General features: G+C 45.7%; 1 protein-coding gene across 3 annotated transcripts; it reads right to left on the bottom strand.

Annotated features, from left to right (window-relative positions):
• Positions 1 to 15,165, bottom strand: Spo11 (SPO11 initiator of meiotic double stranded breaks). Of its 3 annotated transcripts, XM_051144967.1 has the most exons (13): positions 15,035 to 15,165; positions 12,654 to 12,767; positions 10,020 to 10,108; positions 9,391 to 9,457; positions 8,845 to 8,953; positions 8,368 to 8,454; positions 7,692 to 7,728; positions 7,298 to 7,407; positions 4,687 to 4,786; positions 4,266 to 4,303; positions 3,599 to 3,675; positions 1,085 to 1,196; positions 1 to 120 (listed from the first exon to the last, which is right to left on the bottom strand). In XM_051144967.1, exons 1-13 carry the CDS (start codon positions 15,163 to 15,165, stop codon positions 1 to 3), a joined length of 1,191 nt encoding a protein of 396 aa, XP_051000924.1. The 3 variants fall into 3 exon arrangements, with proteins under 3 accessions (XP_051000924.1, XP_051000925.1, XP_051000926.1); XM_051144968.1 differs by lacking the exon at positions 12,654 to 12,767; XM_051144969.1 differs by lacking the exon at positions 12,654 to 12,767 and having other exon boundaries at positions 7,298 to 7,395.
• Between the last annotated feature and the right edge of the window lie 222 nt (positions 15,166 to 15,387).

The following is a 15,387-nucleotide window of genomic DNA, read 5'->3' as shown; positions in this document are numbered from 1 at the left end:
TTATATCCATCCTCCAAACCTCAGCTTGTTGGGTAGGTACACTCTAGAAAGATAGTCTGACGACAGGAAGGTCAAGGCTTGGATCTCTGCCTTCATCTTAGAGTCCGCCATCATTTCCATCTGCCAGAAGGTACCACAGCACGTGTCAGGACCTGCAGGCTAGACACCTTCAGACCCGCTAGGACATCTAGAGTGGCTACTGATCAAGATGGTAAGGTGTGGGCCTTATGACTACAAATTGAGGGTTTTTCCTTTTCTTTTTTTTACCCCATAAACTGTGATATCATCACTCCATCACTGATAAAAGGACATAACTCTGAAGGAGGAAAGACAGACGTCGTCATTCTGCTGATCGCCTCTATAGAACTACTCATGTGAGGTGATTTCAACAAACTGTTATTGCCAAACTGCACTGCTGTCAGTTATTGGGTTATGTAGAATTCAAGAAAATGAGTCAGACTCAGAAGGACAGATAGTGCATGTTTCCTTCCATGTATAGAGTTCTAGACACATGTAGGACATGAATATAGAAGAGAGACTACGTCAGGGAAGGTGGCTTTAACAGGGAGGGAGGAGAACAGGTAATAGAGGAGAGAAAGATAAAAGGCTGTTTGTCTAGTCTTACACATGGAGGTGTGTGTGAGAGCAGAAGGGGGACCATGTTGGGAGAGGAACAGGACCGGTCTTCAGGGATGACCTGCAGAGGTGGGAAAAGATGAGCAAAGTACCATGATGTACACACATGAACGGCCATAATAAAGCCTGTTATTTTAAGCTGGGTGTTGAGGAGGCAGAGGCGGTCAGATCACTGTGAGTTTGAGGCCAGGCTGGTCTACAAAGCAAGTTCAAGACAGCCAGGGCTAAAACAGAGAAACTCTATCTTGAAAAACCAACCAACAAACAAACAAATGACAAAAAAACCCTGGTATCTTCTGCACTAACTGAGCACATTAATTAAAAGTCAATAACAGTGATAAAAAATGAAACAGAAGTTCAAGGGTGTGCGGAAAGTATCCTGTGAACAGCTACCCCTCTGTGAGAAGAGAGCAAGCACATTTGCATTTTATAAAAACACAACACCTACCTCTTTTCTCCAGGAAGGCTGGTAGGTAATGTAAGGCCTCCTCAGGATACTGTCCAGTTTCATCTGGTCACACTTGGTCAGTGGGATCAAACTCTCCTTAGGTATATTTAACCTGGAAAAAATGGATTGGAGTGATGAGTGAAAACAGGACGTTCCTGTAGTACGGTTATTTTGCCTGCATTTATGATGTTATGGCAACAACCTAAGAAAATAAATGATCAAATTCGTCCATTGCTCTCTCTTAAGGCCAGCATCTGGGGGCTCTGTGACATAATCCAGGGAGTTTTCCAAGTTCGAAGAAGTTTGTGTTGTTATAGAAACATATTCGGTCCTTCTCCCCCCTTCACCTTTGTGAGATTACAAGAGACAGGCAGTGGCTACTGAACACAGCACTGACACCGGATAGCTAAGGCGAGCCAGTCAGTATGGACAAGCCAGAGCGTTCTGTTCCTGCAGCCCTGAGCTCTGACAGGAGTGGCCAGTGGCTGAACTCAAAAGTCAGGAAGTGGCCGCCTCCTAAGCTTGTGAATCTTGGCACCAAGGACACACATCTATCATCTTCTTACACAGGATGCACACTTATCTAGTTTGAAGTCTGAAAACAGTAGAGAGATCTGGGTTTATGGCGCAATCTGCTTTTGAAGTTCCAAGTCCGAAGTTCCCAGGTGAGCTCTAATTTCAGCCTTCCTCAGTGTCCTCACAATTACAAGCATTTGCCAGTGGCACTTCCTGTCTGGATGACGGAAGGGAGCCTAGTGCTTCTCCTGGCTGCCTCTTTCCTTTGATCATGTATCTAACTGGAGTGGCTCTGAGGGCACTGGAGGGTTTACAAGCCACCGCTGGAGTTCCTCCAAGACTTCTGCCTTAAAAGCCACTGGGCTCTGTATTCCAAATCTGGGTTTGAAATGGCCTTCATGCAAAGAGGTCACTCCAAGGGATCATGACCATAAGTATACAGCATTGGTTGAAACTTGGCTTCCTTCGATGGAAACATTCAAAACTCCAAGGGGAACGTTTTCTTCCTGATCACTCCTTAGCTTTATGGTCCCCATGTTCAGGAAATAAATGTACAAGGACAGCCCACGGACTCAGGAAATACTACACACACACACAAGTTCCTCTCACAGAAAAAGAACAGCAGGAGGGTACTCGAGGGACTGGAGGGATGGGATAGCTCAGTGGTTAAGAGTGAATGCTACTGTTGCAGAGGACCCAAGTTTGAGTATAGCATCTACGATGAGTAGCTCCTAAGTGCCTGTAGCTCCAGCTCCAGGGGTTCCAAGGCTTCAGGCCTCTGTCAATACCTGCATGCACATGTTCACACCCCCACCCAGTACCTGCACTAATTAAATACATATTTTAAAGTATTTGAAAGCAGTGTTTCAGGGAAGAGGTGGCCGATTGATAAAGGCGATGGACTGCTAATCCATTGTGCTCTGAAAAGCAGTGTGTCCTCATGGTGAGGGCTAGGTGGCTCACTCTCAAGGGAGAACAAATCAATGGACCTATTGAAGGCAGGGGAAGCCTCAACACATGTGCTCATGCACGCGCGCGCGTGTGCGCGCACACACACACACACACACACACACACACACACTTTGATCCATCAAGTCTCTGGGAATCCTCAGAGACCACATAAAGATTCAGGTAAAAGTTTAATTACCAGAGGACCCTTTGATCTTCCTGTCACCTACAGTCTCAGCAGAGCAGCTGTGAGGGATGGCCTCAACAAATGCTGTCACAGGGAAAGCTGAAGTTAAGTTTAGGAGTAGGAGCCGTTTCTGTGAGGTCACAGGAGAGAGGTATACTTATTGGTACAAAAAGTGATTGCATTGTGTTGTGTGTAAAAACCAGAGGACAAAGACACAGTTGGGAACCTTGATGTTTGTGGAGAAGGGTCATGGCTCTTGGCAGAAAATCATAGCCACCCAGGACTGCCCTGTCTCAGATGACCCTCAGCTTTACATGCTGGAACTTCCCAAACTCTGTATGAAGTTGGAATGTCCAAGATCAGGATGCATTGGAATTCCATTCCAGGCCTCACACTTGTTATCTGTGTTGTGAGACAGGGTCTCACTCTGGAGCTCAGGCTGCCTCCAGCTCAGGCATGCAGTGTTACACATGTGCTCCATGACTCTCTATGCACTATTCTTTTATATACAAAGAACTTGTACAAAGGTTTGAACATAACTATAAAAATAATTTGGAGCTGGCTAAAAATGAAATTCATTAGTTTTGTTTTTGTTTTTTGTCTGTTTGTTTGAAACAGGGCCTCTTTTTATAGTAGCCCTGGCTGTCCTGGCACTATGTAGACAAGCCTGGCCTTGAACTCACAGAGACCTGACTGCCTCTGTCTCCAAAGTGCTGGGATTAAAGGCATATATCATCATGCCTAGCCTTCATTAACTGTTTAAATAACAGAAACCCCAAGAAATTTAATTCATAACTGTAGGCAGCCAGTACTTTTTCTAGTGACATACGGCACGTCACACACAGTACAGTGTGTCATCTTACCTCTTAATATCAGAAGGGAGGAGACCAAGCCATCTGATTGTTGGGACGGTGAGATTGTGGGCTTCGAAAGACATGGACTGAAACAGAGAGCAGAGCCGTGTCAGGTGAGCTGACAAGGACACTGGCTTTCTGTTCTAGCAGCAGGGTGAGGGACTCTAGACCATTTATTTCTTAATTTCTCTGGTCTGCACTCACTTCCTCCTTCCCTGCTTTGCTACCCCTCTGCTGTGAACTTGGCCTGGCTACAGGCTCATTTGGAGATGCAGGCTCAGCAGGTTTGAGGGAACCAGGATTTGCAGCTCTACAGATTTTTCAAGAGGTGGTGAATTTGGTCACTGTGGGCTCTAGTATGGACTTGATAATGTCTTCCCTTCTCTCATTGTAGCATCCACAGTCAAAACCGAAAGCTAACCTTGACATTCACGGTCCATCTGATGCTCTTAGGAGCACAACAGGCAGATGGCTGTGCCTCTTGCACATAGCTTGTCCCTCCGTTACCTGTGAGTGAGCTGGGCTCACACCACTGAAGCTCAGATGGCCTCTTGAAAAGGTCACCATTTCCCTTAGGACACTCTGGAGAGCCCTGGCTTACTAGGGCATAAGTAAACTATCCCATCACTGTAAGTGTATAAGGTGGTGGAGGGGTAGATGCGCCTTCTGTACTCACCATGGATCCATACTTATAGATGCACATTATCTCGATGCCTGTTGAGAGTGAGCTTTGAGATTAGACTCAGACCACAGCTATGGAATCTGAACTCCTAAACTTCATCTAATATCTAACATTTTTATTTCTGTGGACATTACCAATGAAAAAAATATTCTCAGTTTCATATGTTAAACATTGCCCTAAATGATTACAGCCTTTACTCTGACTCTCTGACTGTATTAACCAGCCCCTGAAATTTATTTACTTACTGATTACCACGTTGGAGATTGAACCTAGGACATGCATGTTAGGCAAGTACACTACCATGGAGCTATCCTGGGCCCATACAATATATTATGCAAATGCTCTACGATCAGAAAACCATAATCACAAGCAACTTAGTCACAACTGTTGTCCCAGATAGTCCAGGAGAGATTACCATGCGGGTCAGCATCTACCAGTGTGAAAACAGGGATATGAAACGTGTCCCACAGCTTCTTCACCAGGAGCCTTGTGTTCAGATCTGGAATGCCCTTTCCCTGAAAGCAGACAGAATCAGGCATTGTGCCGGCAGAAAGAGAACTGGGTACATTCTGCCTGTGTTTCATCAATATTGACAAGTGAGACCCCATCTTGACTTCCAGGTGGGGGAGTCTAGTGCTGATAGAGAAGAAAATGTGCAGTGTGCCACAAGGAGAAGGGGCCACAGGGTCACATTCCCGCTTTGAGTATATCTGTTTGGGGACCCCATGCCCAGGAAGCATTTCATTAGGAACAGGAATATAAAGGCTCTACATACGTAAAGGTGTTCACGGCAGTGTTTTTGAAAATGGCAGAGGGCCAGTGCCATGGCTCAGCAGGTAAAGCCTGGCAACATGAGTTCAATCCCTGGGACCCATATGATGCAAGGAAAGATGAACTAGACACTTGCCAGTTGTCCATCCTCTGTATTGCCTCTTGGCTCTTTCACCTAAGCAGGTACCACTAGGATTTTCTGCTCTCACCCCAAGTGCCCATGCCAAAATCACAACTGAAACTTCTCCCATAAAGAGCTGAGTGCTTGTGTCTGTCTGTGGTTTGTAAGAATAATTTTATTCTCCTGGTTCAATTGTTATCTGGGAGGCTTACTACCTCCTTCTGCTAGTCTAGGCCCATTCTTGAAAGCTTCTAGCCTCTAACCTAGGCCAAGAATGTTTTCAGCCTCTGAGACTTACTGCCTAGTGAGCTCACCTTTACTTGTTCTTTCTGAGCCCTGGCCTGGTTCAACTCAGCTATTCTGGCTCAAACTCTTCTCCCAGCTGACTTATTTAATCTGGCTTCTCTCTCTGCCTGGAATTGCTCTCCTTGACCTCAAACTAACTCAGAAATATGCTCTAATCTTCTGACTCATTCCGTCTTCACCTGAGTTCTGTCTCTGCAATCCATTTCTCTATTACTGCCCTGGTAAAAACTTCCTCCTTTCTCTGTAAAACTGCCTCTTAAATAGCTTCCCTTTCCACTCCCTCCTGTGCTAGTTGGGTGTATCCTATTCTGTCAAATCTTCTCTGATTCATCACCTTTACTGTCACTCAATTAGATATCACTTTCAAACATGGGTGCTTCCTTCTACAAACTCCCTTTACCTTTGTTTGGGATTAAGGCATGTGCCACCACGCCTGGACCTCAGTTTTTCTTTACCTGATACATACTCTATACCAGGTTGGCCTTGAACTCAGATCTATTTGTCCCTGTCTCCTGGATTAAAGGTGTGCTTGTATTCTAGCCAGATCACATAGAACTAGAAGTTCTTTGGATGTGGTCTCTAGCCAGAATAGCCATGTTCTGAATTAACATTCTCCTACAGTGGCTCTCCATGGTAACACTACAGTAAGGTGCCACAGGTCAGAGCCATGCAGACTTGTTCACAAGCACAGTCATCTAGTCCTTCTTAAATGTTCTTCATTCAGCCCCCCCCCCCTCAGTCATCCTCTTGCAGCCTCACACTGAGATAAGCCTAAACCTCCCAAGAAACTATGTGACTCTCATGGCTGCCATCTGACCCACAGGTGGCCACATAATCTGTAGTATGCAAAGCCTCTTGGGAGACCATCTTTTTGCTCCTAGTCAGGATGCTATGGGACTGGTCAGGCCTTGCAAGGCTCTGCCAGCTGCCGCCTACCTCCTCATTGACTCCTTGCTCTACCAAGACTGCATTCTCAATAAACCTCTGAATGAGAGCATTGGAAACTCTTTCTTCTCCAGGGTAGGTTTTCTACAGCCATGCAAAGGCAGCCTGGGAAAGAAGCTGACAGCCCACAATGGACCAGTACTCTGTCCTTCCCAAATCCATGTCAGAACCCCACCCTTCAATGTGACGACTCAAGAGATCGGGCTTTGGGATGGAGAGCAGAAGGGCAGGAGCCCTGAATGGATGGAAGCCCTTATGTAAGGTACCCCAGAAAGACTTTCCTCTGTCTCTGTCTCACTCTAGCCAGCTATGTGAACACCCAATGAGAAGTCAGCTTCTTAGCGACCAGGAAGTGGGCCCTCAGCAGACAGAGAATCAGCTAACACATTAAAACATGTTGCTTCAGTCATCCTGCCTATTGCATTTCTGGGCTGGCTGTTGCTGGCTGAGACACTGCCATTTGCAGAGCCATCTTGCCCTTCCACTGGAGTCTTCACTATTCTTGCACATGTATATTTGGAAAGAGTATGCTCCTTTAGACTGACCCAATGAATCTCCTGGGATACAAACCTGTGTGAAGGACAGCAGGCAGAGATCCTGTCAGCTCCCACAGCACTGGAGAAACCACTGCAGGAATGGTGTGAGGGAGACACAGACACAGAGGAGCATGGAAACAAACCTGTTTTGGAAAACTGCCTGTGTTTAAGAATAGAGGATGTAGTCTGAACCTGAGTTGGGTGTGAGGACATTGAAGTAGGCACCTTGGACATGTCTGCTCTGTGATGCTAGACAATGCATTGTATTGGTCAGGGATATGATGCACAGATGTTGTTGGAACCTTTTTTCCAGGCACCACTGTGGTGAAGTGGGGCAGGTTGCCTACCGTGACCATGATGCACGGGGACATTCGGCTGCAGAAGTTGTCATCCAGGAGCCGTTGAAATGTTGCATCCTTCTCGACTATTAACAGAAATTTTGCATCTGTGATCAGATCTGCAGTGCTAAGGCTGAGAAACTATGGAAACTATCGGCACAGCACCCAAGCTTAGCCACCTGCTACATCACAACACTGTGTACCTCAACACAAGAGCCACTGTAGAGAAAAGGTTTTCATTTTCCCCTCCAGTATCTATATTCTCCGCAGCGAGCTCTTGGGCTCCCTGGCAAGGGGACTGTGGCTGTTTGTCTCTATAGCCTAACTTGCATTTTACACAGCAGGAAGGCAAAGCTCACTGCAGGGACATTCTAGCTTAAACAGTTTTACCACTAAAGGATACTCTGGATTCCTTCAATGTTAGATGGCACAGCAGTAGCCTAAGATTAAAGAAGAAATAACAATTTATAAGTTAAATAAAAAGTAGGTGTAGCTGCCTTTACAAGTCATCCCGACAGCCCCATGCTCACAATCTTCTCTGATGGGTAGTGTAGAGATGGTTACACAGGGAGGAGTGGACCAGCCCCTCACCCCTACCCCCAGGGCTCTTCCGAAACATAGACAGCTGTGGAAGCTTTGCGCAGCTGTGCTTTAAGCAGACAAGATGGAGGACAGTGTCCTGATTTAGGCTTCAGGAGCATTGCTCTGCCCTGTCCTGATGGAGCATCTGCCGAGCCACACTGCTGCTCTAGTGCAGCGCATCAGGAAGGACTCAGGGATGAGACGTGTTCACTTCAGAATCACACACATCATGTGAATAGCCAAAAGGCCTTGCCATGAGCTACTGGACAGTAACAGCACATTTCAATGGAGAGTGTGTCTGTTTATCTCAATATGACAATTAGCCTAAGAAAACCGTGTGCTCAGTGTAGAGCTCCCAATGAGCACATATATCCATGCTCATATTCACATGGTAAGTAATTTTTAGCCTGATCTCCAAATTACACAATAAAGTAAGGAATGAAACCTAGTTCAAAATGGAAGGGTTGTGCAGCCCTGTGAGATGGAAGGATGCTTACTGTGGCACTACAGGCGCACTGCACTCGGGTACCATCTTCCTCCATGTATCTCAAGTTGCCAGCAATCAATCCCTTGGATGTAGATAGCTGGAAAAAATAACACATTTGAAAACATACTTGTTGCTACAAGCTTCTTCTCATGCTCATCTGTTAAGGTATTTGTACTTTAGCTTAGATCAGAATTGAAGTAGAAATGAAGGAGAAAACATATAAGAGTATTTATGAAATAAATTCATTTGATAAGGTCCCTCTTTTGGTCTATTCTATCAAAGGAACACATCAGAAACAGATTAAAGCTATGCTGAGAAAATCTAGTACCAAAGGGCATGTAAAAAGGATACAGACACTCAACACCCCCAAGACAAGATTTCTCCGTGTGGCTCTGGCTGACCTGCCTGCCTCTGCAGGACTCTGTCTGGGACCAAGGGGAGCTGCCATTTTGTTTTATGGCAGTGTTTAGTACTTAGACTGGCTCACCACATGCAGGCTCCTTCTGGACACTTTCAGCATACAGGAAATGTCATCTATAATGTTGTCCACTGCAGCCTGGTTCCCAAAGAGCTGGCTGTCAGTGTAGTATATGTCTCTATGGAAATGTGAGGTCGACATTGTGAATGAGCCTTATGCAGAGCACTACGTAAGAACATTTACTGCAAGGAACACAGCACACAAGGAGAGCTACTTACTACCTGGCGTCCAGGCTTCATGGCTTTTCACAGCATATTTTAAAAGTTAGTGGGGGCTGGAGGGGTTGCTCAGTGGTTAAGAGCATTGCCTGCTTTTCCAGAGGACCTGGGTTCAATTCCCCGCACCTACACAGTAGCTCACAAATATCTGTATCTCCTGCTCCACAGGAACTGACACCATCTTCTGGCTTCTTCAGACAGCAGAAATGCATGTGGTGCACAGACACACATGCAGACAAAACACCCATACACATTAAATTTAAAACTAAAAAAGTTAATTTAACTAAATCTCACATCACATTCTTTGAAGATGAATTTGCCAGAACAATATATTTACCTCTTGGTTGCATAAGTGTTGCTCTGTATTAATTTATAAATCATGGACAATATTTTCAGAATTAGAGCTGGAAAATAAGACATGAGAAACAATTTACTCCTCCCTGTGTCTTTACTAATTTGAAAAGATACTGTTATCAAAATTTTTAACTGTCTCTATTGTCTCTCTTTAATGTTTTAAAAATTATCTGTCTAAAGGAGAAGGGCTAGGTAAAGTGCAATTGTCCAATGAATCAGGTTTTTTAAAAAAAGTGCTTTCTGGGTAGCAAACCAGAGTAGTGTCCCCCTGAACTTGGACTTACTTTGAGTGGCAGCATGCTCTCGATGTTACTGACAAATGAAAGGCTATAGAAAGTTAAGGTCAAGCTACCTATTAAAGAACACCTGAAGCCATCCAATTAGCAACAGCCAAGCTCTAGAAATAACTCAGTTATTCTTGATTACTCAATGCCATGAAAAATTACCAATTTTGTTTTGTTTTTTGAGATAGGGTTTCTCTGTGTAACAAGCCCTGGCTGTCTTGGAACTTGCTCTGTAAATCAGGCTGGTTTGGAACTTGAAGAGATCCACCTGCCTCTGCCTCCAGAGTGCTAGGATTAAAGGTGTATGCCACCATGCTCGGCTACTTACCAAATTTTTTAACTGATTTTGGTGAATCACTTCTAACTTTTCTTGTGGTACACCGAGGTATCATCTGAAGGCCGACAGAATCTTCAAACCTGTAGTTTTGTTCAACACAAAGGAATGAAATGAGAAGGGATTAATTTCTGAATCTTGGAACACACGCCTGGTGTGACATGTACAGAGGACAAAGGTCAACCTTGAGAATTGTTCTCCAGGTACCACCCATCTTCTTTTGTAAAGCAGTCTCTGTCTCATTGTCCTGGAGCTCACCAGTTACCAGAGACTGGGTGGTTGTTGAGCCCCAGGGTTCACCTGTCTCCACCTCCCTAGCCCTGGCATTACAGGCATATGCAAGAGTTTGTTTTCACAGGGGTGCCGGGTAGCCTAACACTGCTGCTCCTGCTTATACAGCCATCTCCCACATTTCTCTCTCTGTGGGCACTAGAGCTTGGGAACACTCAGAGGTTTCAATGGCTGCAGGTAGTTACTAGGTCACTAGCTAAGGTTTAAGCGCACTAGGCATCTTTCAGTGTGAAGTGTGTGTGTAGCTCTTTGTTGGGAGACAGAGGATATTAAATATGGACACATATTTTACTATCATGTGTTCTACTCATTCTCAGCTAACAATTTGGCTCAATTTAATATTTTTGAAAGATTTTATCTCAATTTACCCACAGTGACATCATATGAACTACTGATATCAATTTGTTAAACTGAACCTCCCAGGCTCTCCTAAAAGTGGCAGAAGGCACCAGGCAAACACGCCACAGGGCAGCTGCTTTGAAGCTGCATAAAATCTGTCTTTCAAACAGCATTGTCCAAGTACACAGCTTATGCTAATTATGCTGATCTTAAAATAATATTACAAAGGGTCTCCCCTCCTTGTTCCTCTATTTCTGTAACTTTCACAAGGTCTGAGAATCATTTATCATTTGGTAGAGACAGCCATACAGATTTAGAAAGGCCAAACTTTATCACTAGGCTGGAGAGCTTGGATAAAGCTCCCAAACCAAGCAGGTAGACGGGGAGAAATGAACCTCATCCTTGTACTGAGCTCAGGATGCTCGCCATGTGTCTGTGTGTCAGCGCTGACTGCTGCTGCCTGAGCAACAGCTTGCTTTTGCAGAGTGGAAGATGGTCACACCAGGTTGTTTCCTCAGTGCTGAGGAGAGGTGGAGCTGTTTTGAGCAAGGTCAGACTTTGAGCACCCCCTTCCTCAGTGCGCCTCTATTGCTGGCCTGCTTGTCTTTGCCCTATCTTTCACACTGACTTCCAGTTTATACAGCCCTCTTGCTGGGCATGGATTTTGTAAACCTGCCAATTTTTATGGTGCACATAAAGGAGATAAAAAGAATGAAAAATAAAAAATGAAAGAGTAACATGTGACTACAACTCTAATTCAAACAAATTGAAATAGCGACATAGGTACTGTATCTTAACGAAGCTGCAGAGGCCACGCCTGGTGGCACATGCCTTTAACCCCAGCGTTAGGGAGGCAGAGGCCACGCCTGGTGGCACATGTCTTTAACCCCAGCATTAGGGAGGCAGAGGCCACGCATGGTGGCACATGTCTTTAACCCCAGCATTAGGGAGGCAGAGGCCACGCCTGGTGGCACATGCCTTTAACCCCAGCGTTAGGGAGGCAGAGGCCACGCCTGGTGGCACATGTCTTTAACCCCAGCGTTAGGGAGGCAGAGGCCACGCATGGTGGCACATGTCTTTAACCCCAGCGTTAGGGAGGCAGAGGCCACGCATGGTGGCACATGTCTTTAACCCCAGCATTAGGGAGGCAGAGGCCACGCATGGTGGCACATGTCTTTAACCCCAGCATTAGGGAGGCAGAGGCCACGCATGGTGGCACATGTCTTTAACCCCAGCGTTAGGGAGGCAGAGGCCACGCCTGGTGGCACATGTCTTTAACCCCAGCGTTAGGGAGGCAGAGGCCACGCATGGTGGCACATGTCTTTAACCCCAGCGTTAGGGAGGCAGAGGCCACGCATGGTGGCACATGTCTTTAACCCCAGCATTAGGGAGGCAGAGGCCACGCCTGGTGGCACATGTCTTTAACCCCAGCGTTAGGGAGGCAGAGGCCACGCATGGTGGCACATGTCTTTAACCCCAGCATTAGGGAGGCAGAGGCCACGCATGGTGGCACATGTCTTTAACCCCAGCATTAGGGAGGCAGAGGCCACGCATGGTGGCACATGTCTTTAACCCCAGCATTAGGGAGGCAGAGGCAGACAGATCTTTGTGGATTTGAGGTCACATTGTGAGTGAGTTCCAGGCCAGCTGGGCAATACAGTGAGACCCTGTCTCAAATAAATAAAACTTCAGGGGCTGGAGAGCTGGCTGGGCCATTAAGAAAGCTTGCTGCTCTTACAGAGGACTGGAGTTCAGTTCCTAGCACCCACACCAGGTGCCTTCCCAAGCGCCTGTAATTCCAGCTCCCGGGGATCTGACTCCCTCTTTCTGGCTTGCGTGGGCACCCATATGCACTTTCAGGTACACACCCACACACCCACAGAAAGAGGGGGGGAGGAAGAGAGGGGGAGAGGGGGAGAGGGAGGGGAGGGGCAGAGGGAGGGGGGAGGGAGGGAGAGATCTTTTTAAAATATAGAAATAAAATTGCAAAATGCCCACATTATGTTTTCCCAGCTTGATCTGTTGTCTATTGTGAAGGCAGGCACTTCATGTCTTGCCAAGCTTTTGATTATGTCTTGGATAACATTTTCTATAGATGTAAGAACCTCCAAACTGAAACAACAAACACACCATGATTCAATTTTATAGCACATTATATTTCCCAGATCTATACAAAGACAATCCCCACCATTACCATCACCACCACCTGCCACAACAGGGTTTCTCTGTGTAGCCCTGGCCAACCGGAAACTCACTCTGTAGATCAGGCTTGCTTCAAACTCACAGATCTGCCTGTCTCTGCCTCCTGAGTTCTGCATGCCATGGCAGTCAGTGCTGACACGCAGACTCAGATTAAGTGCATGTGCCACCACCACTTGGCACAACCTCTTTATTTCATTAGATTTTTGTTTCGTCTTACTTTTGGAGACAAGGTCTCACAAGGTAGCTGAGGCTAGCCTGGAACTCACCTTGAAGTCCAGGATGGCCTCAAACCCATAATCCAGCCTTGGTCTCAGTGTGGGCCACCACAACTCCCTTCTGTTTGGTTTTTTTTTTTTTTTAACTCTTTTTTAAAATCTATTTTTTGCTTATTTATTATGTATACCATGCACATCAGATCACATTATAGATGGTCGTGAGTCACCATGTGGTTGCTGGGAATTGAACTCAGGACCTCTGGAAGAGCAGTCGGTGCTCTTAACCGCTGAGCCACCTCTCCAGCCCTTTGTTTGGTTTTTTAAGCACTGGAAACGGATGTCAGTAACCATCTCCTACCTTAACATGCATTCAAGCAGTATGGTCACTGATAAACACACTAGGCTTACCTGTAAGTCCATCTCCCAAATAACCCTTCTGCGTTAATGACGAACTAATATAACTTGCAAATGCATTCTTTCTTGTTTACATTAACTTACTTCAGTGTCGCTGAACTTCAATGCAGACCTGGCTTGAACTAGAACCGTTAAATGTTTTAACTGACGATGATGTAAGATTAGCTTTGAACTTCCTTCTCAAGAATCAACACAGACACACACACACACACACACACACACACACACACACACACACACACCTTCTTGGAGCATACTGCCCTAATTGATGTCACGCTTTAAAAAAAGTAAACATTTTAAAATTTCAGTGATTCAAAAGACAAAAAAAAAAATTAGTAACTATCAGGAAAGGAATAAATTGTGAGTTTTGTACTAAATGGTTGACTTGGCCACTTAAGTCATGCCACTTCACCACAAAATATCAAGGCTGAACCCAGTTTTCTTTCAGCTGGCTGTTAATTTCACAAACCATCAGCTTCAGCAAATGCATTTTCAGTAACACTGGCATTTGTCTAGGGAGGGGGACCAAGTTAAACATAGAAGACGGGCAAAATGTTGAGTTTTAACATCTGCAAAATCGTCGACATTTCCACTGGGAAAAATAGATTTTTAAAACAATTATTTTTAAAGATTAATAAGTAATAAAGATTAATGACTAATTTGTTTCAAAGCTTGGAAAAACTACTGAAAATGAAGATATAATCAGGTTAAACCACTTCTTTGTTGTGAACACAGGATTCTCACCATGTCCTTTCTCCGTCCTCCTAAATTCTCCCACACACTAAATCCTTTTGTAAGATGTTTGCCTGTGGGATTTTGGGTAGCTGGTTTGGGCTTAAATTATTATAAAAAGTGTTAAAGATGCAAATTGGTTATACATGAGAAAGACAAGGAAGGAAAACTGTGAGTCACATAAAATGCATTCCCTATAGCCAACCTTCAGTGGTAGGAGAGTGTCTAGTTCATTTTAAATAAGTCACTTAAAAATATATTCATCTGCTCCCTACAGGGCAAGAAAATGCCTTATTATAAATCACTTAAAACGTGATGCTGTCCTTGTTATTTCTGAGTGATCCTTCAGAGTACATTTCCTCTTCTCACCCCTTACCGCAAATCCCAAACCTAATAACTTCTTTTTTTCTTTTTAAAATTTTCAGTACTAGGTTTCTCTGTCTAATAGCCCTGGCTGTCCTGGAACTGCCCTGAAAACCAGGTGGGCCTCCAACTCACAGATCTGCCTGCCTCTGCCTCTGGAATTCTGGCATTAAAGATGAGAACCACCATGTCAGGATTCCATTAAAAAAAAAAAAAAAAAAGCCAAATCAAGTCTCAACTCTCTGACATAAAGGATATTGAAAAGCCTAGGACCTAGGCTAGAGGGATGGGCCTGGAACATTCTAGAAAACAGCTTATGCGGCTAGGGAAGCGGCACTAGGGCGGTCCGATTTCAGCGCGCAGGCGCGGCCTCGGACATTCTCCTCATAGTGGCCACCTCAGCGCCATGAGGAACCTTCCAGGGCTTTTCATGGCCCTACGGAGCTGCTGTACCTAGAGGCCATGCGGGTGGCCTCGGCAGGGGTCTCCCCTGTACCTCTCTTCACCATGGCCAACAGGGAAGCCCTGTGCTGATCCAGGGCTTCGAAGAACGAGGTCTCAGGCCCCTTAGGCGCGAACGCCATGATGGCGGACACTGCGAGCCGCTCCTACCGTCCCTGTGCTCTGGCCAAGCGCTTGCGCACTGCAGCAAGGCTTGATGGGCAGCCGCTAGGCAGAGTGCGCAGGCGCACGGGCCTCCGTGCCTCCTGAAAACCTCCAGGGAGGACCTGGACCGCTCAGATGCAGATCTAGGCAGTGTCGAGGACCAGTGGGACTGAGGTTTCTTCGGCCTGATAACTTGGGGA

Source organism: Acomys russatus, chromosome 4 (genome assembly GCF_903995435.1).
Source record: "Acomys russatus chromosome 4, mAcoRus1.1, whole genome shotgun sequence".
NCBI classification, from domain to species: domain Eukaryota; kingdom Metazoa; phylum Chordata; class Mammalia; order Rodentia; family Muridae; genus Acomys; species Acomys russatus.
The sequence above is the reverse complement of the archived record's forward strand: the minus strand, read 5'-3'. Positions and strand labels throughout refer to the sequence as shown.

Coding starts and splice junctions, on each gene's coding strand:
- Spo11 (XM_051144967.1), bottom strand. CDS start 15,165: ATGGCGTTCGCGCCTAAGGGGCCTGAGACCTCGTTCTTCGAAGCCCTG. Junction 12,768..15,034: donor GCCACCCGCATGGCCTCTAG/GTACAGCAGCTC, acceptor TTGTTGTTTCAG/TTTGGAGGTTCTTACATCTA. Junction 7,408..7,691: donor TAACATTGAAGGAATCCAGA/GTATCCTTTAGT, acceptor TTAGCACTGCAG/ATCTGATCACAGATGCAAAA.